The 23,766-nt window shown below is 38.2% G+C and overlaps 1 protein-coding gene across 1 annotated transcript in view; it reads right to left on the reverse strand.

The window, feature by feature from the left end:
- LOC140748566 (uncharacterized) overlaps nucleotides 1-23,766 on the reverse strand; it is a 116,925-nt gene that overhangs the window by 17,716 nt on the left and 75,443 nt on the right. The window contains exons 12-37 of the mRNA XM_073081382.1: nucleotides 23,106-23,223; nucleotides 22,358-22,450; nucleotides 21,867-21,980; nucleotides 21,271-21,354; nucleotides 19,795-19,899; nucleotides 18,838-18,992; nucleotides 18,190-18,319; nucleotides 17,245-17,369; nucleotides 16,386-16,525; nucleotides 15,234-15,375; nucleotides 14,339-14,425; nucleotides 12,119-12,814; nucleotides 10,203-10,268; nucleotides 9,549-9,593; nucleotides 8,673-8,690; nucleotides 7,677-7,846; nucleotides 7,184-7,332; nucleotides 6,540-6,656; nucleotides 5,845-5,991; nucleotides 5,328-5,468; nucleotides 4,352-4,529; nucleotides 3,346-3,482; nucleotides 2,632-2,921; nucleotides 2,017-2,150; nucleotides 957-1,099; nucleotides 367-540 (exon numbers count right to left, since the gene is read on the reverse strand). Coding sequence (XP_072937483.1) covers nucleotides 367-540; nucleotides 957-1,099; nucleotides 2,017-2,150; nucleotides 2,632-2,921; nucleotides 3,346-3,482; nucleotides 4,352-4,529; nucleotides 5,328-5,468; nucleotides 5,845-5,991; nucleotides 6,540-6,656; nucleotides 7,184-7,332; nucleotides 7,677-7,846; nucleotides 8,673-8,690; nucleotides 9,549-9,593; nucleotides 10,203-10,268; nucleotides 12,119-12,814; nucleotides 14,339-14,425; nucleotides 15,234-15,375; nucleotides 16,386-16,525; nucleotides 17,245-17,369; nucleotides 18,190-18,319; nucleotides 18,838-18,992; nucleotides 19,795-19,899; nucleotides 21,271-21,354; nucleotides 21,867-21,980; nucleotides 22,358-22,450; nucleotides 23,106-23,223 — 3,898 coding nt within the window. The remainder of the gene's footprint in view (nucleotides 1-366; nucleotides 541-956; nucleotides 1,100-2,016; nucleotides 2,151-2,631; nucleotides 2,922-3,345; nucleotides 3,483-4,351; nucleotides 4,530-5,327; nucleotides 5,469-5,844; nucleotides 5,992-6,539; nucleotides 6,657-7,183; nucleotides 7,333-7,676; nucleotides 7,847-8,672; nucleotides 8,691-9,548; nucleotides 9,594-10,202; nucleotides 10,269-12,118; nucleotides 12,815-14,338; nucleotides 14,426-15,233; nucleotides 15,376-16,385; nucleotides 16,526-17,244; nucleotides 17,370-18,189; nucleotides 18,320-18,837; nucleotides 18,993-19,794; nucleotides 19,900-21,270; nucleotides 21,355-21,866; nucleotides 21,981-22,357; nucleotides 22,451-23,105; nucleotides 23,224-23,766) is intronic.

A 23,766-nucleotide genomic window follows, 5' to 3' on the forward strand; every position in this document is an offset into this window, starting at 1 on the left:
AACCACGCACACGACTATAGGCACATGATCTTTTAAATGGCGCTGAAAAAGCTACATCCAGGGGGGAACGCATGAGTATCGTAGCGAGTGCCAGTACACGCGAGTTATTACATACTCGCGGCTATGCATATACATATATTCGGCGAATATCGAAACCTGGAATATTCCACACAAGTGCTGATTCCAACTTGGGCTATATCAACAAACTATCGTGGCGTGAACCCCGAATCCACTCGAGTAAGTTATATACGTACCCGCATATATTCGTGTATACTGGGCGAATATTTAAGTATGTCTCCACCTCACAACTCTTTACCATTCGCGTATATTCGTCTATATTCGTCAAATATCCAAACGTAACCTCACCTTCCACCTTACAGGTGCCGTGCTTGACGTTGGGCTCGTACTTGATGATCTGCGTGCGGTCACTGAGGTTCAGTTCGGTCTTGATGGACCGCAGCTCCAGGGCTTCGGCAGCCGCCTCGGCCGCCGCGTCCACCGGGGGCTCCGCTTCCGGCTCCTTCTTCTCTTTTACCACTGCTAGAAGACAAATGTTCAGTTAATACTTATATTAATTTGTCCGCGTAAAACTGCTAGTCCGCTCTGAATATAGAAACGAGTTGCTTCGAATAGAAAATTGTAGATATTAGCTGGACAAAGACAGTGCGGGACCCCCCGGGGGGACATAGCTGCGTTAGTATGCCCTTACGTTGCTACGGAGTATATGTTTGTAGTTGTGCGCAACAACTTCAGAGGGGACTAGCAGTTTGGCGCGGACTATACGTAAAAAAAAACCACATATTATTGGCGTACATAAAATTGGCATAAATGAAAACTAATTCAGACATTTACATTTTTACTTTTTAATATACAATTGCTTCGCTTATTATCCGCTAACCATCAGGTGGACTGCATGCTCGTCTGCTACTCCTATATTATACTTAGAAGTAAGATACCTTTCTTCTTCTTGCTGGTGCCCTTGTCCTTGGCGCTGTTCTCGAGCGCGAGGTGGTACTGCATGATCTCCGGCTGCGCGGACTCCATGCCCTCCACGAAAACCCCACCGGCCTTGCCCAGGGACCAGTAGCGGCGCCAATATCTGACGATAGGAAAAAATAAATCAACGGATTGCACTCCAGAAAAGCCGCCAGTAGTGAAAACTTCAATATTAATGTTATGCATTTTTTATATTTTGGAATGGTTAGGGAATAATTTTGTACGAATTGCTTAAATAATCTTTATAAAATTACTATAATTTATGTGGTAAAATACAATTTTTATTTGTTGCGCTAACGTACAGAAACATGACAGTCTTACGAATTTTCGATCAGGCCACGTGTCCTGACGCGAGTTTAACATTTTTTACCCATCACAAAAATTGCACTACGCCGCTATAGAAGTTTTCACTTAAAAAATGATTGTCATCTCATCTCTCTCATATCAACTATATCTCAGATATTTTATTTGTAAAATACAGTTAATCAATTCCTGTTATGATAATTTAGTGTTTTCCCCAGGATATTTTCCTTTATTGTTAATAGTGAAAAATAACCCTTTATTGGCAGTCGGGTAAAAAAGTCATAAAAATAGGTACCTTCTTGAAAAATAGAGTTATCTTTTAGTTTGTCATATATCATCAGTTTCCTGAATTTATTCCTTATAAGCTACACTTTGCGAAGGTGGTGGAATACAGCTCTGTTTTTTTTTCTTAAAATGAACACTTTCGATTCCCGGGTAAGGAAATAAATATTTTAAAAACTAATGATGCAGTTTTAATTGTTATCAAAATCGACCTCGTAAATTCTTTCAGCATTTTTCGCTAATCCTTATAGTTTCGGATTTGGCCCTGAAGGCCTATTTGAAAAATGTACCCTGTATAATCTATTTTAATTTTAATTAATATTTAGTTTAATGTTTTAAGAAAAAGCCTATGTGAGATTGAAATAATAAACGTAATTTGTTTAATAAATAAAAATAAAACTTTCGCTTTTCCATCATGAAATAAGCAGTACATACCTATCTTGACCGTAGCAAGTAGCTCTTAACGCATGCGAGCCCGCGGACAGCTGTTGCAGTTGCTGCTCGGACTGCCGCAGCAACTTTTCCAGCTTCCGCGCCAGTTCCTCTGATGACAGGTTTTTGTCTTCGTCCTAAAAAATGTGTAAGATATGTTATTTGCTAAACCCCTGTACCATCTTTTTTTAACGGACTTCATAAAAGGAGGTTCTGTAATCGACCGCTATGTATCTATGTATGTTCGTACGTATGTAAACTTGTATAAATAAGCGATTTTCTCAGAAAGTACTGATTCAATTTGTATGCAGATTTAGTTTTATAAACTAAAGATAGCCTATGTTACTCCTTAATCGTCACTGTAGCATTTGGTGCCGAACTTATACAGAACTCTAATGTTATTCACGACTATGTTTATGGACAGCAGTAACCACATGCCATTCGGTGGACTGCATGCTCATGCAAGCTATATTAAAAAAAATCATACCTAAAAACCTAATTTCTTTGACCAAACATACAATAATTGCCATCCAACTTTCATGTCGATTTCATGTGTATATTTACAAAAATTCCCTCTTATATTATCCCAAAAGTATAACTATACTATCTTCAACTCACCTCCTCCGGCTGAGTTCCCTCACTCTCCAAGTCACTCAAATTCGCGTCACAATCTCCCATAACGCTGTCCTTATCGACCTTCGAGTTATCCGCCGGGGAGCCCTCATCTTTATTGTTATTCAACATCTTGCTTTTCATGTTAAGGTCCTTTAAGGGCGAGAGTTCCTTGTCACTCTCTTCCGGAGGGTCCTTGTAGGGGGAGGGCGTTTCGGTCTTGGGTTCGGTGTCCAGTTGGGGTGAAGATTCCTTATCTGATTTCTTCGGGGTTTCTGCTTTTTCTGGGTGGCTTTCTGTTGACGAATTGTAAAATTTATTTTAAGTAGTCGCCAGTCGTAGACATCAAAATTCGATCATAATTAGACCCAAATAAAACAAGATTTTACTCTGTTTTTTTTTATAAATATAAAAAAAAATTCACAATTGAAATATATTTATTCTTGATAAATTACGTATATTTTTCGTATCTGATGCATTCATTCAGACAGTCTTTGATGACAATCACGGATATGTGGGTCTGAGGTTAGTCGTATAAGTATAGGCCTACCCATTAAAAGACTGAAGAATATAAGCTGAATCCCATACCCTCAACAATCGTCGTATATAAAAATAATAACTTGTTTTATTTCTTTATTTGTAAATCTTACATAAATAACTTAGATAAACATAAATGTGCACTATTAAAGAAAAAGAAAACCGACTGTAACTTAGACTTACCTTCATCTAGCTGAGGTGATGCCCGGCTAGGGTTGTTGGAGCTCTCCTCAACGAGTTTCTGCATGCGCTCCAACGCCAGTGCTTGTTGTTTTTCGGTCTGTTCTGTGCGCATTTTCCGTTGATGGAGAACTCTTACTCTGTGAAGGAAGTAATTTTCGTTATATAACCAAAGTAGTGCTAGTGGTATCGTCGCAGAAATATTATGAACTCCAAACAGAACTGTATCCGTAACTGGGACTTATATAATAAAAATCAATTTGAAATTGTTTTGTCTTAAAATTTTTCGTTCGAAATACTCAAAGACAAAAATTTGGTATGAAAACATGCAATTTCAAGTAAATATTGAAAATTATCTTTCGAGTCCGATATCATATTTAACAATGTAGTCCAGAAGTAATTTCGTCACAGCGACTTCAACATTGCATTTTGTGTCGAAATATCACGTTTCAATCTATATTATTATCCTCAATCCACTAAACATGGTCCTCGGAGCAGGATTTGCACACGTACGTCGCCACACGAATCCTTTACTAGAAACCCGTAGACATGGTCCTCCGAGCCGGATACACCTACAAGCTCAGCTTAGCGCCTCGTCCGGCTGGCGCAGCACCGGCTCGCTCTGCAGCAGCTCGTGGTCTTTTTTTTTTGTTTACGAGGTACACGGCGCCGTGGGAGCGACGCAGGGTTATATGGTATTTTGATCGCACTAAAACCCCCTCGGAGGCCGTCCTCGACGCTGCGTAGAGAGCTCCGGGATCACCAAAGGAACGCAACCGGAGTCCTTTTAGCGCGTTGCCCCCTCGGGCTCCGCCCAGGTGAGCTTGACGCTCGCCACACCGTCTGGTGCGTACGACGGTATGCGACCACACATACCGCCGTCCTTCCCGGGATCGCTGGCCGGGCGGTTCGGGCTCCCACTCTCGACACCCGCAACCCCGGAAGCTCCCGTTTAAGCAGCTCGCGGCCTAGTGCCACAAGCTCGCAACCCGGTCCCCGAGCCACTCACTTGCGGATCCTCGCGTCCAGCAGGTAGCGGTCGCGGCGGAGGTGCGCCAGCGCGTCCAGCGCCGCGTCCAGCTGCCGCAGCACCGGCTTGCTCTGCAGCAGCTCGTCGCACACGTAAGCCACCATGCGAGCCTTGGCCGTCGCGTTCAGGGACACGAACGGCTTGTCGCGGAGTAACTCTGAAACAACGGAACATAATGTCGTTAATTCGTCCTATCAACATCCGAACATATCACGTAACATCACTAACAACATCGTCATATCACGTCAGAACATCTAAAAGACAACATCGTCATAAAATGTCGAAACACCTCTGACGACATTGTCACACTCGTATCATGTCGGTACATCTCTGTGACAAAATCGTCGTATCATGTGGGAACATCAGAGTTGCGTGCGTGGTTTTATACCTCCGACCCCTCGATCAAGAGATCGGCCTTCAACACTAGGCTATATATATACTTAAGAGTCCACGCCAAAGTTTTAGTCCGCTTTGAATATAGAAGCTGTAGATCTGCAAATTGTAGATATCAGCGGCACCGTCAGCTACCCGTTCTCGCCTGCGAGGACATACTGCGTTAGTGTGCCCTTACTGTTGCTACGAAGTATATGCTTGTAGTTGTGTTCAATCGCATTGGCTCTCTATTTACACCTGCGCGCAACGACTTTAGAGCGGACTATACCTGAGGTCGCCCAGCAATGCGCCGCTACCTTTGAGAACTAAGCTAGTACGCCTCTGAAAAGTATGTCCCTTTTAAATCAGAACACGACAGCGCTTAACAATGCTGTTATCACAGAAATAGGTGTGGCAGTGGTGCCGCCGGAGTCTAACAACAAAGGGTTCTACCAACTTCAGCCACAGCCACCTTGTGTTCGACCGCATTGGCTCTTTGACTTCACCTGCGCGCAACAACTTCAGAGCGGACTAGAAGTTTGGCGCGGATTCTTGTAATGTACATAAAACATTAAATACTTACCAGACAGTTTGTAAGTGGCGTTGGCGTGTAAGGCTTCATAATACGCAGTGTTCTTGGTACTCGCACAGGCGGACTGCATCTCCGCGTCGTTCTGGTGATGGTCCGCTATCCGCCGCTCGCGCTCCCGCTCAGCTGTCAGACCTGCGGACAAGTGAATAATTTTGTATATAATTATGTTTAAATATTGTTAAATTTAGTTAAAAAGGACCATGAGGAAGATCGCCCATCAGATGATCTGACCAGATCAAGGACTTAACCAAGATGTTTGTCACTGAATCTCTAGCGGCTTAAGGGGAGGGGGGGCCTCCGATCCTGGGGGGCCCCCAAACACAGTTGCTAAAAAAAGTCGAACAACCAATCCATGACACATTTGTAAATTTGTAAAATCAAATCAACTTTTTAGACTGGGATCCTCCCTACAACTTTCCACCCCGGGCTTCCTACCTTAGTCCACTACCGCACTGAATACCTAAGACAAGCAGAAGACCGAGCACGTGTGTTATAGTGTACAACTCACCAGTCAGAGCCTTCACCTCCCCAGTGGCGTTGGCATACAAGTATATCCTGAGCACCTCGCTCAGGTTGGCCGGCGTGATGTCCCCCATGCGTATGGCGTGCCCTAGTAGTGTAGTGTGCCTGCCTGGGTGGGGTATGCCTGGGTCCTCTGTAACAATATTATATATAATTATATTTCATCTAATAAATATAGTAATTCAAAATTGTTTTTTTCGTTACACGCGCACGGGCGTGTAGCACGCAAAACGCGTATATTATAACGAAAACCACAACCAAATCAGGTAAGTTGTTTAAAAAAAGGCGGGTAACGTATATCGATCTCTTTTCCTCCTACTAATAATTGCGTCGGCAACGTAATTGCGCAAAACTGTGATGAGTTTTGAAACAAAAAAAATCTTGCGTGTCGGAGACGGAAGAAAAGTGCTTCGTGGATTATTTCTCTCAATTATAAACTTAATTACTTAAGAACTTAAGATAACTAATGGCTTAAGATTATTATTTTATTAGTTTTTAAGTCCATCTTAGTCGGAGTACGAAAATTTAATACTAAACTGGAACGCTTGGTATACCTTACGTGTGGCAAACCAGAACACAACGCAAACCGTTGTGCACAGATATGTAACGATTTTCCCATTAAAGTCGAACATCCTAGACTCCAATCCTTACTTTTTCAAGAATAAAATACTTATTTCTCACCAATAGCAAGCATCAGCAGTCTAGTTAACACAGCGAGCAGTTCGTCCTCGGCGTCCGCGCTCGCGTCCGGCAGCAGCGCCATCTGCAGTGTGTTGAGTGTTGGCAGCGACTCAGGGTCTGTGGGGGAACCCAGAATATATTGTACATCTATTTCATATTAAATTACAAAGGAAAGGCTTCTATTAGTTATAAGTAACAATATGTGTATACTTTTTTATAATAAAGGAGTAGTAGACGAGCAAGCATATCTCATGCCTCCCATGGATATCTGTAATTAACCCCAGACAAGATTACATTCTTACCCGAGGTCGGCCACAGATGCACCACTATCCCTAAGGGCTAAGCTGGAATGCCTAGGAAAGGTATTACCTTGTATAACCTTGTCTCCCTTATATATCAGAAAAAAATGATCAGTTTAGAAATAATTGAAAGGTATGTTAAAACAACACTCTTCAAACACAGCAATGCTTAACACCTATTATAAGGTAGAAATTATTGTTACTGATGCCACCGTATGTTATCACCATACTGTTAACCTACGAAGAGTATCATTACCTTTTAAAGAGTGTAATGTATGTAAACTAGTTTTAAAGAAACGTAATTAATAAACACTCTTACACATAATGATGATAGCAGATACTAACCAAACCCAAGCGCTTGTCCGAAGTTATGCAGAAACTCGAACACTTGCAGAGTGTCTGCCATCGCCGCTCCAGCGAGCTTCAGCCCCGGGATCCTGTTCAGAGTGGGTAGAGGCTTCTGGTCCGAGAGTGAAGAGTCCTCTTGTGGCCTCCTGTTGGGGATTTTATTTCTTTTAGAATTTGTTGAGGTTACTAGGGGTTAAGGGCTTTTTTAAAGGTAAGTAGGTGATGTGAGTTTATAGGATGTATTCTTACATAGAAGACTTATAGAGACAGATTATCAGACAAACATAAAGACAGACAGACATACTTACAACTGAACCTCAACGTCTACAATTGAACCTCAACTTAGCTACAAGTTAATCAACAAGATTCTAACGTTTCCTCTTTCGATCTTCTCCTATTTTCTTCATCTATTTGCTGAATAACCTCAAGTCTTCGTTTAAGGGACAGACATACAGTCAATCAGTCACTACCACTCAACAAGTGAACTAACCTCAACTCAGCCAGCAGCTCCATCTCCTTCTTCCTCTGGCGCAGCTTCTTCTCCTTCGCCAGCAGCCTGTCGAGCAGGTTCTGGTGTTTCCGCCTCTCCCTCTCCTCCCATCTCCTCCTCGAGTCCAGTTGGCGGATGAACGTCGTGTGCTGTCTTCGTCTCTCTCTTTCCTATGGGGTTTCATAAGTATTTTTAACTTTTTGAATGCCATATTTTGTTACATATTAGGGTTTAAGTTGAAGTCTTAGTCAAATCGATTGCTTTCTTATACTAATTATGTTGTATTTTAGTTGAAATGTGGGCTGAGACAAATGTGGGATGTTCTAACTTACGCCCGTTAGCACTAATCAATCTATCCAATGTTATGTTATGCCTGTAAAGTGTTAAATTTGACAATTTGCCTAATAGGATTTGTTCAATTTCAATCTATGGTAGGCAATGTTTCATAGATTGGTTATTAATACGGACATTATTCCTCAAGGGCACCGATGCGTCTGTAGTAAATCAAGAGTAAAAGTCAAGGGTAGCGATACTTCAGGTAGGAATCCAGTACTTTTTGGAGTTACAGATGTTTATAATTAGCAGTGACATTTTAAAATTAGATGGATAACTTTTTATTGTTTAACGTAAAAAAACATTGTTTTCTACTTTTTTTTAATCATAAAGGTCCTATACTTCCCACGCCATATTTATCATATCAAAATACGTTATATTTGTAATACATACAACGAATTTATCAAAGACGAAGCAACAAATTAGACCCTAAGTAATAATTTTTAATTCCAATAAATATTAAATTCGCTGTACTATGCTATGGCAAAACTTGGTAAAACACAGTACTTGTGACCAAAAATATACGAAGACTTATAAGAAATGTGTATTACATTAGGAGCCTATTTCGTTACTTGTCAATGTTATCACTAAAACTATGTTAGTAAATGACCATGCATACTATATATGTAAATAAAAACATGCATTTAAGTATGTATTATTTACCTCAGTTATATATTTTTGCTGATCACGCCATTCCCAGCGTCGAGTTGAAAAGAAAACACCACACATATAATAAGTGTTAACACACACAAACACGAATATATTTAACACAGGTTATTAACACAGAAGCAATAGTAAGTAAAAAAATAACACATCGAAAAAAATATATACGAGTACAATGTTTGTAAAATTTAATGGTAAAAATTACTTTAACATTACGTTAAAGTAATTTTTAATTTTTATATTTGTAAGTATGAAAACAAACATTTTTTGATGTGAAACATCTATAGCCGCACGTAAAACCGATTTCTGGCGTGGCGACGCATGCCACGCTATACGATGGTATATATATACAGTCTATATGCAGTAGTGTGTACGGTGTGGCGACGCGTCGCCATGCGCAATCGACTTGAAATAAATTCGTAAATTTTTGTATTTAATGAAAATAAATGTTTATTCAATATTTAGTCATCGTTATCTGGAAAAAAATCGTAATATTTTATTTTATCATTATGACATATTTAGTTCCTATCACAATATGCTCTTTTCTGCATATTACTTTTACAAAATAATGTCGATGTTTCAGATCTGCCAGGCGTCCCGTGACGGCTCACATTTTTTTATTAATGTAATTGTCTATGTGTACCTTGTCACAACACAGTAAATCTTAGTGTGAGTGGACACTCACACTAAGATTACACATATGTGTAGGTATTGTGGATTATATTATTATTATCTGTTTGAGTGTCTTTGTCTATGTGTACCTTGTCACAACACCGCAAATCTTAGTGTATGTGTATTTATGTATTGCTTATTTTGTTATTATCACACAAAACAGTCAAACACACAAGCAAACACACAAACAATATGGCTACCAACCTGTTCCTTCAAAAGCATAGCCTGTTGACGCTTCAACTCTCTTTCCTGAAACAATATACCCTAATAAATATCATGCAATAGATACCTAAATAAATATATATAAGATCCGTGGTAAGTCGGTTTGGTACGTAGAGGTCTGGGTTCTGTGCGCGACCAGCTAAATGTTTAAGTAGGTGGACGATCTAAGTGATACGTGACCATGTCGGTCAGATACGCAAAGTTTCGGGTTTTATCCCGGGTCAACAAGACGTGTAAGATTTACATTTTGAATATTTTTGGTTATAATTTGAATATAATAATAAAATAGATAATACTAAGAAAATAAAAAATAAAATTATCATTTTATTTTTTTTATTTTTAGTGGGCATACGCGCGTATATTTTTTCTTGCACTTCTGATTCTGACACACAGAGTTCCGGGTCCTCTTCCCGACCTTACTGACTTAAGTTTTTAATATTATAAATTAGATTCTCAATATATAATTTTTAGAATTTTATTATTTTAGGTTTATTTTCTGGTCATTTTCCATTCTGTCTATAAAACCCATATATTCTATGAGCTTATGAGTGTAAAGTGCATCTAAGCATTTATTTACAAAACAATTTTACAGTCGATGCGATATTCTTCTTAAGAACATTTATTTTCTTCGCCTACCTGTTGCCTCTTGGCCTGATCTTCTATCTTCTGTTTCTCCACCTCCTCATGTTTTCTCCGCTTGGCCTTGACATCCGTACGAACAACATCGAAAGCGGTACAGCAAATAAAAATAAAACACCGAACATACATGAAACAAAAGGAAAATAAAAACAAATGATAAGAAACCAAAATTTAAAAAATAAAAAGGACTGAATTTTTATGACTGTGTGTGAAAAATAGTATTATTACTTTCAATAAAACAAAAGAATGAAAATGACGTCTTTTGTATTACTTTTCGCTTACACTATATAGAGCGAGCGAGAAACAAAGAGAAATAACCACAAATTGAATTTCAATGTTTATTGAAACAAGTCATACATAAAAAATCATAATACGAAAATTTAAAAAAAATATAACCTATGTGACGATTTATATTACAAAAATAAGTGCTTAACTAAAAATAAGGATTATTGCTTAGAGCATTATCACAGTTGCGATTTGCTATCGCAGCGTAAACGTAACGTTTTTTATATGTGGTATTCTCTGACAGATTGAATTAAATCTTCCAGAAAATGACCTAGACGAAGAAAGAATCGAAACCCAAACTCTTACGTTACTATTCTTTCATCATTATCAATCTATCCAGCAACCCCGGAACAATATAAATTCATAATTGAGATATCTTTCTGACCGGGGATCGAACCCCGAAACCCTCTGCGTGTCAGACCGGACCCACTCCGCCACGAGAGTCAAGATCAGAGGTGTGTCAAATTCAAACTCAGATCTCTTAAGATGAAGTCTAATCGCATTGCTACAGATGCACATAACTTTGACAATGACGTGATATAGAGCGAATTAAGAATGTAAGAGGATGCTGTATACTGATCTGACGCAGCGGTCACGTCGCGTAAACGCTGCGTACTCATTGCGTTAACACGGCCCCAATAACAAATCGCGACTGTGATTACGCGAGTGTTCTTAATAATAAAAAACCTGCTTGACAACCAGTTAGTGACAAAACTTTAATTATATTTCGTTAATTAAAAATACTTTTTGTACAATAGGATCCTAATTCCTAATATTATGTGATACATATTAAAGACAATCAACCATTTTAAAAAAAATATTTATTTAAATATTTTAAACAAAATTTATTCGAAAATATTTCCCGTGGGGTCCTCAAAGGATTTAAAAACCTTTGTCAAAAAAATGTTTTTTTTTTTTTCAAATAATATCTTCATAATATTTTTATAATACTACTTTATTATTTAATAGTATTATAAAAATATTTAATAATATAATCATTTAGTAATGTATATCTTTAGTATTATTTTTTTAAAATAATAGAAAAAAAAACATTTTGGCCAGCAGAACTCAAGTAGATGGCGCCACGAGTACTACCCACCTACCCACATATGCCCGTTATTAATTATCGATCTATCCATTTTTTCTTACCAAAACTAAAAAATTGGCAATGTCTAATATGAAGAAATTAACAAATTTCGATCAATGGCCGGCAAATACTGGATAAATAAATAGTCATCTCAAACGTAAATCAGACCCCAGCCACACCCTTCCGAAACGCAGAACTGTGTCACGCTAGAAATGGTGACGAAGGTACACCCCAAACAAACCATACTGATTCAAAATTGGAAATGAAAAAACAAAATTTTCTCAAAAAGCATCCCATTAAATTTATTCAAGAATTCCACGACTTGAGCACATTAAAAAACCGCTGAAAAAACCATTCGAAATGAAACTGAACTAAAACTTCCTTTAACGGCATAACATACCGTTTTACTATATAAATAGTTTTGCTATGAAACACCTGCTACCGAAGAAAAGCATTAGAAGTAACAATTAGTATTCCAGTTAGTATGACCTTTATATAAGACCGTTAGTAGTGAATCGAAAGTTAGTTTGTGCTGACGTACCGGACTTGTGTCCTTCGAGAATGACTGCACCGATATCGATAGGGCACCGTCCTTCCCAACACTAAACGTCCCTTTGCCGATCTTTTTAGCTATTATATCTGATATTTCATCATCCCCGCTTAAATCAATCACGTCTTTTAAAACCGACTTATCTTTCGGCATTAGCATTAGATTTTGCGACATGAATTCGTTTTTCGCGTCTAAATACTTCTGTTCTATGCTTTTCGGGTCATCTGTTGCTTTTTTATCGCTTTGTAGTTTGGACCAATCGCAACCATTTATGAACTCGCTTATTCGCGAATACGTATCTATTAACTTTTCTATGTTATTCTCTTTGTCGGGTTTTTTCTTATCCGCTGTCTTCATTAGTGTGAAATCGAAGTACTTGTCCTTACGTTTCGGGAGATCGAAAGCGGCTTTTTCAGCGAAATCTTTCATTTTGTCCAACGCGTTATATTCTTCTACTTCTTCTTTCCAGCCGGATTGGTCGAAACTCAACGTTTTGATTGGGGAGTTCTCCTTCGCTCCCATTGGCCCACTCACTGGTATTAGGGACAGGCTTATCGGTGGCATGGTGCGGTCTTTCTGGGTCTTAGTGGCCGGACCCATAACGATATCGGGTATTTTCCATTCTTTGTCCGCCTTCGTGACCGGTAGTGGCTCGATCGTAAGTTGCGTTCGGTTCTTGTTGATATGCTGTTTCGAATGCACTCGTTAATAAAACTCCTTCAAATTATTATCAATTGGACTTTGACAACATTGTCAATGAGTGTTAATAGACATACAGCCCAGACAGATTTACATATATATATAAATATAGATACCAACAAGACACAAACTACCAACTAAGTAAGCTAAGAGATCCACCGCTGTCTACGGAAAAGCAAAAAGAGATGCTCTATTGTCTATGTTGTCTATGGTCCCTTTTTGCTTTTATCTACATGATACGGATGTGAGCACAATGTTGCCAAGCATCAAATTGATAATAAAACAAACACAAGCACACGTATTTTAAAACATAAATATACAGATAATAAAAGTTTCCATGTTACAGTTATTGATAAAAAGGTTCATATTCTAGATTACTTTATTAAGACTACGCAATTTTGTATTGTAATTAGAGAAAGATTATAAAAGAAAAAAAAAACGACTGCTTAAAATATAGTCCATGTTATTCCCACAATTTAGACGGATCCAATCACACCTCACATGTTAATCCGTCAAGCCGTTTGGTTTGCAGGACGAGCCAAAGAATGAGACATACCATAAAAGCGTTCGAAAAACATTGACCTCCGTGTTCAGATAAAAATATGTGATTATAAAAATGTAGCGATGTAATTATACGTATTTTTTTACATTTTCTTAATCAAGATATAAGTAAAAAGTATTCTCCTATATCTTATACAGCCATTATAAAGTAATTAATTGCAAATTACTATTTTTACACCTTAGTTCACGAAGGGCCCAATAATATACACTGTAACTATAAGATATTAATTATAAAAGTTTATTGACAAAATATTACGAAATTATTTTTTAAAAGAACTTAATAGTTGAATTTAGATACAAAATAACTGCGACATGGAAACCGACTACTACTTAAAACCAAAGATATTGCATATGTCTAGATTGACAGTCAAATTAAAACTAATATTCCCTTAAGTGAAAACTCATGGAGCGCTTTTCTTTCCCCTCCAAAGACGCGGAAAGCTGTCTTTTCTTTTGAAAATAACTATTATTTACCTACATTTTTATATTCTACGCGTCTATTTTTGTTTTAAAATAAAATTCCACGTCAACGCGTAAAGACAAAAAAGTGTGAGTCAGCTCTAAGCCTTAACATGATTACTTATAAAATTATCACGCACTCAGATGCGTTAGAACGTACATATACGTCACTATTACGCACACATCGACAGAAAATTCAATAATTTTTATGACGCTTCTATTAACTGTATCTGGGTATCTTTGAACTCGATTTTTACCCACTTTGAATGGTCCAATTAATTAAAAAAATTGAACAATTATCAAGAACCGATGACGATAGACGATTTTAATAACTTTCCATTCTCCTCATTAGGATCGTCAGGATTAACGATTTTCTTTGCGATTTTAGCGTTGTTTTTAATTTTTAATCATCTAGACGTACATAATATCTTGAACTAAACATACACAAATGTACAAAGATGACATATACCCCAATATGTTAGTAAGACTTACCTCTAGAAGTTGCTGACTCCTAGCTTCTTTCTCCCTCTTGACCAGCTCTGCCTTCTCCGACCTCTCCAGCTCTCTGACTAGACGGGCCTGAGAGACAAACTGTTTTTAGTTAATATAAATTATATTTAGGTATTGATGACATTTCTCAATTGCTGGATTATATATGGGGGGGGGGGACATTTTGTAATTTGCTATAGTCCGCGACAAACTGCTAGTCCACTCTGAAGTTGTTGCGAGCAAGTGTAGACATACAATTAACTGGCGAGTGGCGACGCGATTCATTTCTATATTCAGAGCGAACTAGCAGTTTTACGCGGATTATATTTTAAAAACTCGTGGTAGTGATTTTGTTGTACGTAGGTGGTACATATGCGGCCAGCCCATGGGCTTCAAAGGTATCACATCCGTGTTGGTGCCAATGTTGGTGATGCTTATTTGATCGCGTGGCAGCTACACGTGGCTTTTGAGTGTGATATTGGCTCCAGTGTTGGTCCTAGTGTTGGTTACCTGGTCGCAGCTGGGTGTCGGTGTTGACGAACTTGTCGTAACTGCATGCGACGTGTTTATAACGACATAAGTGTTGACCTTAGCCTCAAGGCGTTGGCGTTAGCTACTTGGCTGAAGCTGGGCGCGGCGTGATTAGCGTCAGTAATGTATAGTTTGGGTGTTGGCTCCGATATTGGCGCCAATGTTGGTGTTGGCTACCTGGTCAAGGTTGCGTGTAGCGCGGACATTGTGCGAGTAGTGTATAGTATCGACGTTAGCTCCAATGTTGGCACCAATGTTGGTATTGGTGTTGGCTACCTGCTAGAACCTTCGCGCTTTGTGTAGGTGTCAATAATGTATAGTATCGATACTGGCCCCAATATTGGCGCCAAAGTTGGTGCTGGTGTACCTGATCGCGGCTCCTCGCGGCGTGATCACGGCGAGCATCTCTAGCGGCTTGTTGTCGCCGCGCTAACTCCATGCGGCGGTCGAGCGGCGGCGGGGTGGGGCGCGGACCGGCCAGTGCGGCCAATGCACGGGCTTCCTCCAACCTGAACACAAACATACATAATATACAGGTCTAATACTAAACTCATACATAATATGCTAATACTCATGAACTTGTTTACAAACACACACATACAATATACACAGCAGGTCCTTATACAAACGCCTCCTACAAACTACCAAAACACACATATGCAATATTAGTCCACACATATTCACACCTATATAGACAGCTCGTACTCCAAACAGTTCCTTCAACCAGCACATAAATAGCACATAATACACAGAATAAATGCTCCTGTGCGGGACTTCTTTAAATTGCATGCACACTTATAAACATGATTCATCTGTCTCATTCACGACACACAGACAAACAGCTTTCACTTGTCTCTATACACACACACACACACGCGCGCGCGCGCACACACACACACACACACTTAAATAAAGAGGTTATGGAACTCACATAACAGATTGAGTAGTGATATTAACCGCTAACCTTAGTAACCTTAGTTACCGCTCATGGCATAACTCTGAGTTTGCTCCATTTCGCGTTTGTTGCAGCGCATAGTACTTTAACAGCACTAGATAATTATAACCTTTGTTTTGTTATTGCCTTTTGTTTGTTTTGTTAAAGTTTTTATTTCTTTATTTTTTTTTCTTGTTATTAGTTTTGTGCTTTTTTGTGATTTTTGTTTTTTTTTCTTAAATTTATTTTTTTAATTTTTTTTTAGTATATTTAGTTTTAAAAATTGTACTGTGTACTGCAATTGTGGTGAATAAATTATATTATATTTTATATATTATATTATGTACAGATGACGTTGCTGTCAGTAATTATGTATGTCATTTAACTTTACCATTTTTTTTTTACAAACAGAATATTTTTTATTTAGGAGTTATTTTTGTCTTTTTTTACAAGAAGTATTACTTCTTACATGAGTACATAGATAAACACACTTCTTAATTTAAAATATACGCACATACTTAACTCTCTGCAAACTTCCCTCCCCTCACACACACACACATCACCCTCAACACAGTATCATCCTACCGTTTAGCGATCTCCCCCTCGCTGAGCACGAGCGGCTCGCCGCCCTCCGGCATTGTCTGCACATAGTCCCCGAGTAGAGTCCGCGCGCTGAAGCTGAAGTTGTCCCGCGACAGCGAGGAGCTCGGGTTCGATTCCAGGAACTGGTTGGAAGTAAAATTTGGTTAGCATGTGACATAGGTAAGGATGTTAACTTATCTTTGAGCATTACATGTGTCTAAAATACTTAATAACTTTCTGTCATTATCATCATCGTCAACCCATTACTGTCCCACTGCTGGGCACGGGTCTCAGAAAGAGAAGGATTAGGCCGTAGTCCACCGCGCTAACCAAGTGCGAATTGGTAGACATAGATTTGAAAACTTTTTTTTCTAAAATTTCTTAGGTATCACCGTTTAAGCAAGTGATAATTCATTTTTAATACGCACATAACTTCGAAAAATCAGAGGTGCTTGGCTGGGATTTGACATCGGACCCCTCAAGCGAGGGGCCGAGTTTCTTAACCACTACGCTATCACTGCTTCAACTTTCTATAGTTTTTCAAAACGTGAAATTTATTTTTCAGCAAATTAAAAAAAATACATTATACCTAAAAGAATGGACATGGCCTCCCATGGACATCGTAATCAAGACCAGATAAGATTAGGTATTTACCTGCAATCGGATATTTACATATGCACTGTTTGTAATTTACACAGACTAAAGCATTTTCGCCGTGACCATCCATTTAATGATTGAAATATCGGCAAAAATAAACATCGCGAAACTTAAAGCCGCATACGTTACGTATTAAAATATCGTAACTCTCCGATAATATAAGTCTTAAATCACAGAACCACGAAGTTTCTTTGAGACTGCTCACCATCATAAGGTCCTGTTCGCACTTGATCTGCAGCGTGGAGTGCGGCTCCGGCGGGGAGTAGCTCACGTCGCCCTTGATGTTGCAGTTGCGGGAGAGGCCCTTGATCACCGTTATACGTTTCCAACCTGAGGGTAGATTAACAAGTAATATAAATAATAGCTCAAAATAATATGAAAAATCTCTACGAATAAATAGTATAATAAGTTATATAAAAATAGTTTAAATTAATTTAGAAATCTTTAAAAATAAATGTAGAATTGGGTTCAAGGTTTTATTTTTAAACCACTTTTATTAGTTAGGTATAGTTCGCGTAAAACTGCTAGTCCGCTCTGAATATAGAAATGAATCGCGTCGCCATAGCAAATTGTATGACTACACCTGCTCGCAACAACTTAAGAGCGGACTAGAAGATTGGCGCGGACTATAGTTTACTGCGCTAAAAATCACATAACCGGGCGTCGCTCCCAAGGCATCGAGTACCTTTTGAAGGCCCCTCCGTCAAAAAAAAAAAGATAATTCGTCAAGTACGAGCCGAACTCGCACATAGAGGCTTCCATACCACTAAATGTTCAATTATATTTTATTAAAATATGTTTTATTGTTCTTATTTGTATTTATTATAATCGCAGTTATAGTAGTAAGCGGCTTTTTAAAAATTCAACCGTCTTTCTAGTACCGTTTAACAATTATATCTAAAAATGCCGAAAAAACGATTTGTTGTATGAGGATTGGACATTCCGTTTAATATTCAACTTTATTTTATTTTTAGTATTTGTTGTTTAAGCAGCCACCGTTATGCATCCTCTGTAAAAAATTTAAGTGTCTACTATTATGGTTCCAGAGATAAAGCCCTGTGACAGACGGACAGACAGCGAAGTCTTAGTAAAAGGGTTCCGTTTTTACTCTTTGGGTACGGAACCCTAAAAAGAAGGTAACATAACATACCTCGTGCGAGTGGCAACCTCAGTGGTGCCACAGCTCCCGACTCGCTGGCGTCGGAGTCGGAACGGCCACTGTCTGACACACACTCTGAATCTGTGCTACCACCCTCGCCGACCAGCGAACGGAGTTTCTCCTGTCCAGACAGAAATATTTAATATAAAATACTCGACCAGTATTAATTCATTAATTACCATCACCAATTACAATAGTCAAACTTAATCTCAGAATTTATCAATTGCCGATTTATGGCCCGTTACTAATAAACAATCTTTCTTATGTTTTGTCAAAGATCGACATTCGACAATCAGTACATAATAGACTTGTCAAGGTTCTATTTTTGACAGATAAAATTTGAATAGATTGTGTATTAATAGGGGACGGTATTGTATTATAAAGCCAAAACTACTAAGCGACATTCTGTTAACTTTACAGGAGATTGATTTAAAGTCGAAATATTAAAAAAATAAAAAAACAAATTCACCTATCTAACTTTTGGGTTACAATGACTTTAAAATACCTGGAAATATTTTCAAACCTATTATGTGAAATTGTTTTATTTTTGTAAATATTTTAAGTACAACTCACTCTTCTGTAAATACTCAATGTCGCTTAGTAAGTTTTGCTTTGCAAGCGTTGATTATTTATACTCACCAAGTCAGTATCCCCGAGCAGCTGGTGTGCCAGCGCGGGGCGGAGTCCCAGGGCTCTGCTCTGGGCCAGCAGCGAGGCCACGGTGTTCTTCTTGGGCTTGCTGACCCCGCGGCCCAGGTTCCGGGGTCTGCCCTCCCGCCCCGGCCAGCCTAATGCTATAACATAATTATCTGCTGGTACTCGATTCAATACCCTTAGTATGAGTTTTTATGTTTGCTCGATAACGTTCACCGTATACGTTTTCGCTCACAGCGCCCCGGTAGACCGTATCGGAACTAAAATTCCTCAGTATAAGTTTCGAAAACGTAACAATAACATTAAAATAAAAATGTGAAAATATTTGTATTGTATTTATATTTGTAAAATTATGTTATTGAAATTTACTATTCAGTTTTTGAAAACTCATAATTCGAAATTTTAGTTTCGATTAGTCCAAAATCGTAATAAAACGTACGTCGTAATAAACGTTTCGAGCATACGTAAAAACTCATACTAAGGATACTGATGAAACACACAGATACAGATGAAAGGAAGATAGGATTATAGGTCTAGATGGCGCTGCTGTGTTCTGATTTGAAGGGTGTGGTAAGAGAGACTTTCGAGGCCTTCCAGCTTAGTCCCTGAGGACTATCTGTGACCGGATAGCGGCATATCTGTGACCGACCTCAGGTAGGAATCTAATCATATCTGGGGTAGAATACAGATGTATATATGCAGCAGTACCCACTTACTAAGGGTGTGGTAAGGGAGACATACTTATCCGAGGCATTCCAACTTAGTGCTAAGGCATAGCAAAACCAACCTCAAATAGGACTGTTATCTTATCTGTGGTTGATTACAGATGTCCATGGGTGGCAGTGACCATTTATCGTCGGGTAAACTGCATGCTCTTTTGATACTTCAATAAGAACAATAAAACCCTACACTGCAGCCCTCTAAAACAATGTTATAACTTACATTCACTGTCCTCGCTCCCGCTAGACTTGGGTCTGGGGGAGTCCGCCACTTGCGAGTTCAGCTCCGGCGCCACCCGCCGAGGCTTCGCCCCTGGCTTGCGTCGGGCTGTAAATACATATTTTTTAATTAATTCTGAACAAAATATAATTGTGTTAATATAATAGATCATTTTACTGCATGAAATATCAGACATACTTAATAGTTTTTAACACGCTTTTATTAGCTTCAGACGTATGTATGTTGGTATGTTAGTATGTAACGGAATCTTTGAACATGATTTTAACCCCCTTCAAAACGTCGGATTAACTCGAAATTTGGCATACTTATTAAGGACCGATGACAATTCAATATTTTAAACATTAATAATTTTGTACCATTGTCCTTATCAACATCCTCAGGATTAACGATTTTCGAGGCGAGATTTTTCAAGCACCTCCAGCAAAGTTCATCGCAACTTTAGATTGCAAACTATTGCTATTTAGTTTCAATAGGCGTAACTTTTATATCGTGATTTTTAGTTTAGAAAATAATAATGTTATTTCCCTATAACTCAAATGTTCTGAAACATATCTATAATGCCGTCTTGTAGAATGATTTTTAGGATTCCGTACTCAAAGGTTAAAACGAAACACTCTGCGGTCTGTTCGTCTGTCGTTGGGCTTTATCTCTTAAATCGTAATAAATAGACACTTGATTTTTTTACAAACGATGAATAATGGTGGTCGCTATAACGAGAAATACTAAAAATTAATAAATAATTATAGTTCAAAAAACTAAAAAACACGCTTTTATGATAAAATCAACTAAAAAGTAGAAAATAATTTTCAATCTTAGAATCAATTAAGGAACAGTAAATAGTATAATTGTGGAAAAAGTGTGGGGTGCTCCATTTATCAGGTTCGAAAAGCACCCCACTTTTTTTCCACAATTATACTATTTACTGTTCCTTAATTGATTCTTAGATTGAAAATTATTTTCTACTTTTTAGTTGATTTTATCATAAAAGCGTGTTTTTTAGTTTTTTGAACTATAATTATTAATTAAATTTTTATTGCTCATTATTTATCGTAAAACGAGTAAATTTCTAGGAAAGTCCTGTATTTTGCAGGAGAATCGTCAAATTCGTATTTGTTATACAAATAAAAGAAGTAAGCAAATAATAAGCATATCGTAACACTTTATATTGCAACATAATTTAAAATATGAATAAACTTAGAAAGAAAATTATAAAAAGTGGTTTTGTGTCAAAAAGACCACATGAAAATTCTGAAGAATCATAGGAAAAGTCCTTTTGTTTAAATTGAATTAAAATAGCTGTAACTTTGGTACTACAAACAGTATTTTTTATTAACGATACAGTTGTAATAATCCGTGCAAGAATTATCTTTATCATCCATTGAACTAGATTTTCCAAATGTAAAACCAAAGTTCTAACCGAAACATAAGGCATTCCAGAAAAAACTAAAATATACTCACATATCCTATCATTAGAGGACGCCGCGCTGAGCGAACTACTCAGGGACGTCAGTCGTGACAGGGCGTCCGAGGCTTGCGTGCTCGCTGCAAAACAAAATATTCAATAAGAAAGTAAATAAATTAATAATTTTAGTTTTTCTTTAAGCAAGACCTGAATCTCGTCACAGGATATATTTATTTTTAACTTATAAATTAGATAATGTCCATTCATTTGCACATAAATAAAATAAAATGCACATATAAACTTGAAATTCAACTAGAAGTGCCATTTGAAACCAGAGATTTAGATGGTAGAACCTTATAGTTCACCTCAAGAAGCACCACCGCCACAATTATTTCTGTTATAACAGCAGTGTTTAGCGCTGCTGTGTTCTGGTTTAAAGAGTGTGGTAAGGGAGACATACTTATCCCATATGTTTCGACTTAGTTGTCACGGATAACAATGCAAATGTGTCCGACCCCGGAAGGAAAGATTAGTGTCCTGGGAATCGGTATCTAGGGTTGATTACAGATGTCCATGGGCGGCAGTAGCCACTTACCATCAGGTGGACTGCTCGTCTGCTACTCCCATATTATAAAAACACTGATATACATACGCGGTGTAGGCTTTAGAGAGAGGTTGAGTGGGGCATCGTCGTCATTGGCTTTCAAGCCGAGGTCCAGCGGTGCGTCCTCTGATCCTCCTTTTGTCGTAAGGTTCAGTCCTGAGTCTTTAAAGAATATTTCAGGTTAAAGATTTTTTCGTAATGCTACTAATATTGTACATAATATACAGAAGCTTTATAAGCACGCATAAATCATAAGTTTTAACCAACTTCGAAAAGGAGCAGGTTCTATGTTTGGTTGTACGTATTTTTGCCTTGTTAAGTTTCTAGTTTTTGAAATACAAAAGAAATTATGATAACTGTATTTTTTTTATTGTATAACATTACCAACTATATTTATAAAAATAATGCATAAGTCAATGATTTTTTGTTTTCATTGCCTAAATTTAGCACCAAAAAAGATTTTCCTCTTAAATGGCAACATTATCGCTAAATAAGACATAGCTCCCTTCTATTTTCATATGCAATCTAAATGTATTTACCAGCACCGGTAGATCCAACCAGTTGTCGCTCCAATGCCGCTAAGCTGACGCCACTTTGACTTGCTATGGTTTGGAGAAGCTCCCGTGATATACCTGATAAAATAAGAAATGTTCAAATATACTTAGGCTTATGAAGATTATAATATGATATTACTACAGAATCATAGCACCACATATCGTACTCAACCCACGACTATCTCACTGGGTATGCCTCTATCCTCAAGAGTGAGAAACGTTTAGGCTACCTGGTCAAGTGTGAATTGGTAGACTTCACATACCTAATGTTATTTTTCATATACTCTCATGTGTGCAGATTTTTCAAGATAGATTTCTCCACAGTTTAGGCAAATGATAATTAATTTGTAATACGCATAAAACATAAAAAATAACTGGGATTTAAATCTCAGAACATCCCAATTTATAGATCAAGTCTATCCACTAGCCTATCCATAAACTTAGATTTTTTCGATCGTGGCAATTACTGCTTATTACGTATTATTTATTACATTCTTTCTATAAGTATAAAGATGCTATCATGTGCTTATGTCTACTGTTATAGTCCGCTCTGAATATAGAAATGAATCGCGTCGCCATAGCAAATTGTATGACTACACCTGCTTGCAACAACTTCAGGGTGGACTAGCAGTTTGGCGCGGACTAGGAGAATGAATAAAAAACTAAGGTTATTTTTCTGTAGGAATCATACGTAATTCAAAGTGGTACAAACTAAAGTAGAACATAAACTTACCAGCATAATCGGATAGGTTGGGTGGTGGGGTACCAGCTAGGGAGTTCTGTCCACTGCGGTCAGGCTTGTTGGGCAATCTGATCACCTCTACCGATGATCGCGAGTTGCCGTATTCATCCTGTTTTAAATAAAATTTAATTTTAATAAAAATCATGTACAAAGTAACGCTTTCTACACCCAACCACACACTAGCATACCCTGTGTTGTGTCATGAACACACACAAAGACGAATACATAAACACCCAGACCCAAACCGATGTCTAAATTCAACATTAAGATGGCCGGGGATCGAACCCGGAACCGTTAACGCATCAGACTTGTATGGTGACCGTTCCGCCACGCGGGGTTTCGTATAAATGCGTATGCAGTCGCGAGTTACAGCTGGTATAGAAGTAGCAAACGATCATGCAGTCCACTGATGATAAGTGGGTACTGCCACCCATAGACAAATGTAATCAACCCCAGATAGAATTAGATACCTGAGATCGGCCACAGATGCGTCACTATCCATGACGAATAAGTTGGAACGCCTCAGATAAGTATGTCTCTTACCAAATGCTTAAAGCCAGAACACAGCAGAGCTTAACACTGCCGTTCATACACAGAAACATGTGGTGCAGTGGTGTGGTGTTCTACCTATAGCATCAGCATATATATAAAG

This window comes from Epargyreus clarus, unplaced genomic scaffold, assembly GCF_041222505.1.
Source record: "Epargyreus clarus isolate Ecla_fem2 unplaced genomic scaffold, WU_Ecla_fem_2.2 ptg000016l, whole genome shotgun sequence".
In the NCBI taxonomy this organism is placed as follows: Eukaryota; Metazoa; Arthropoda; class Insecta; order Lepidoptera; family Hesperiidae; genus Epargyreus; species Epargyreus clarus.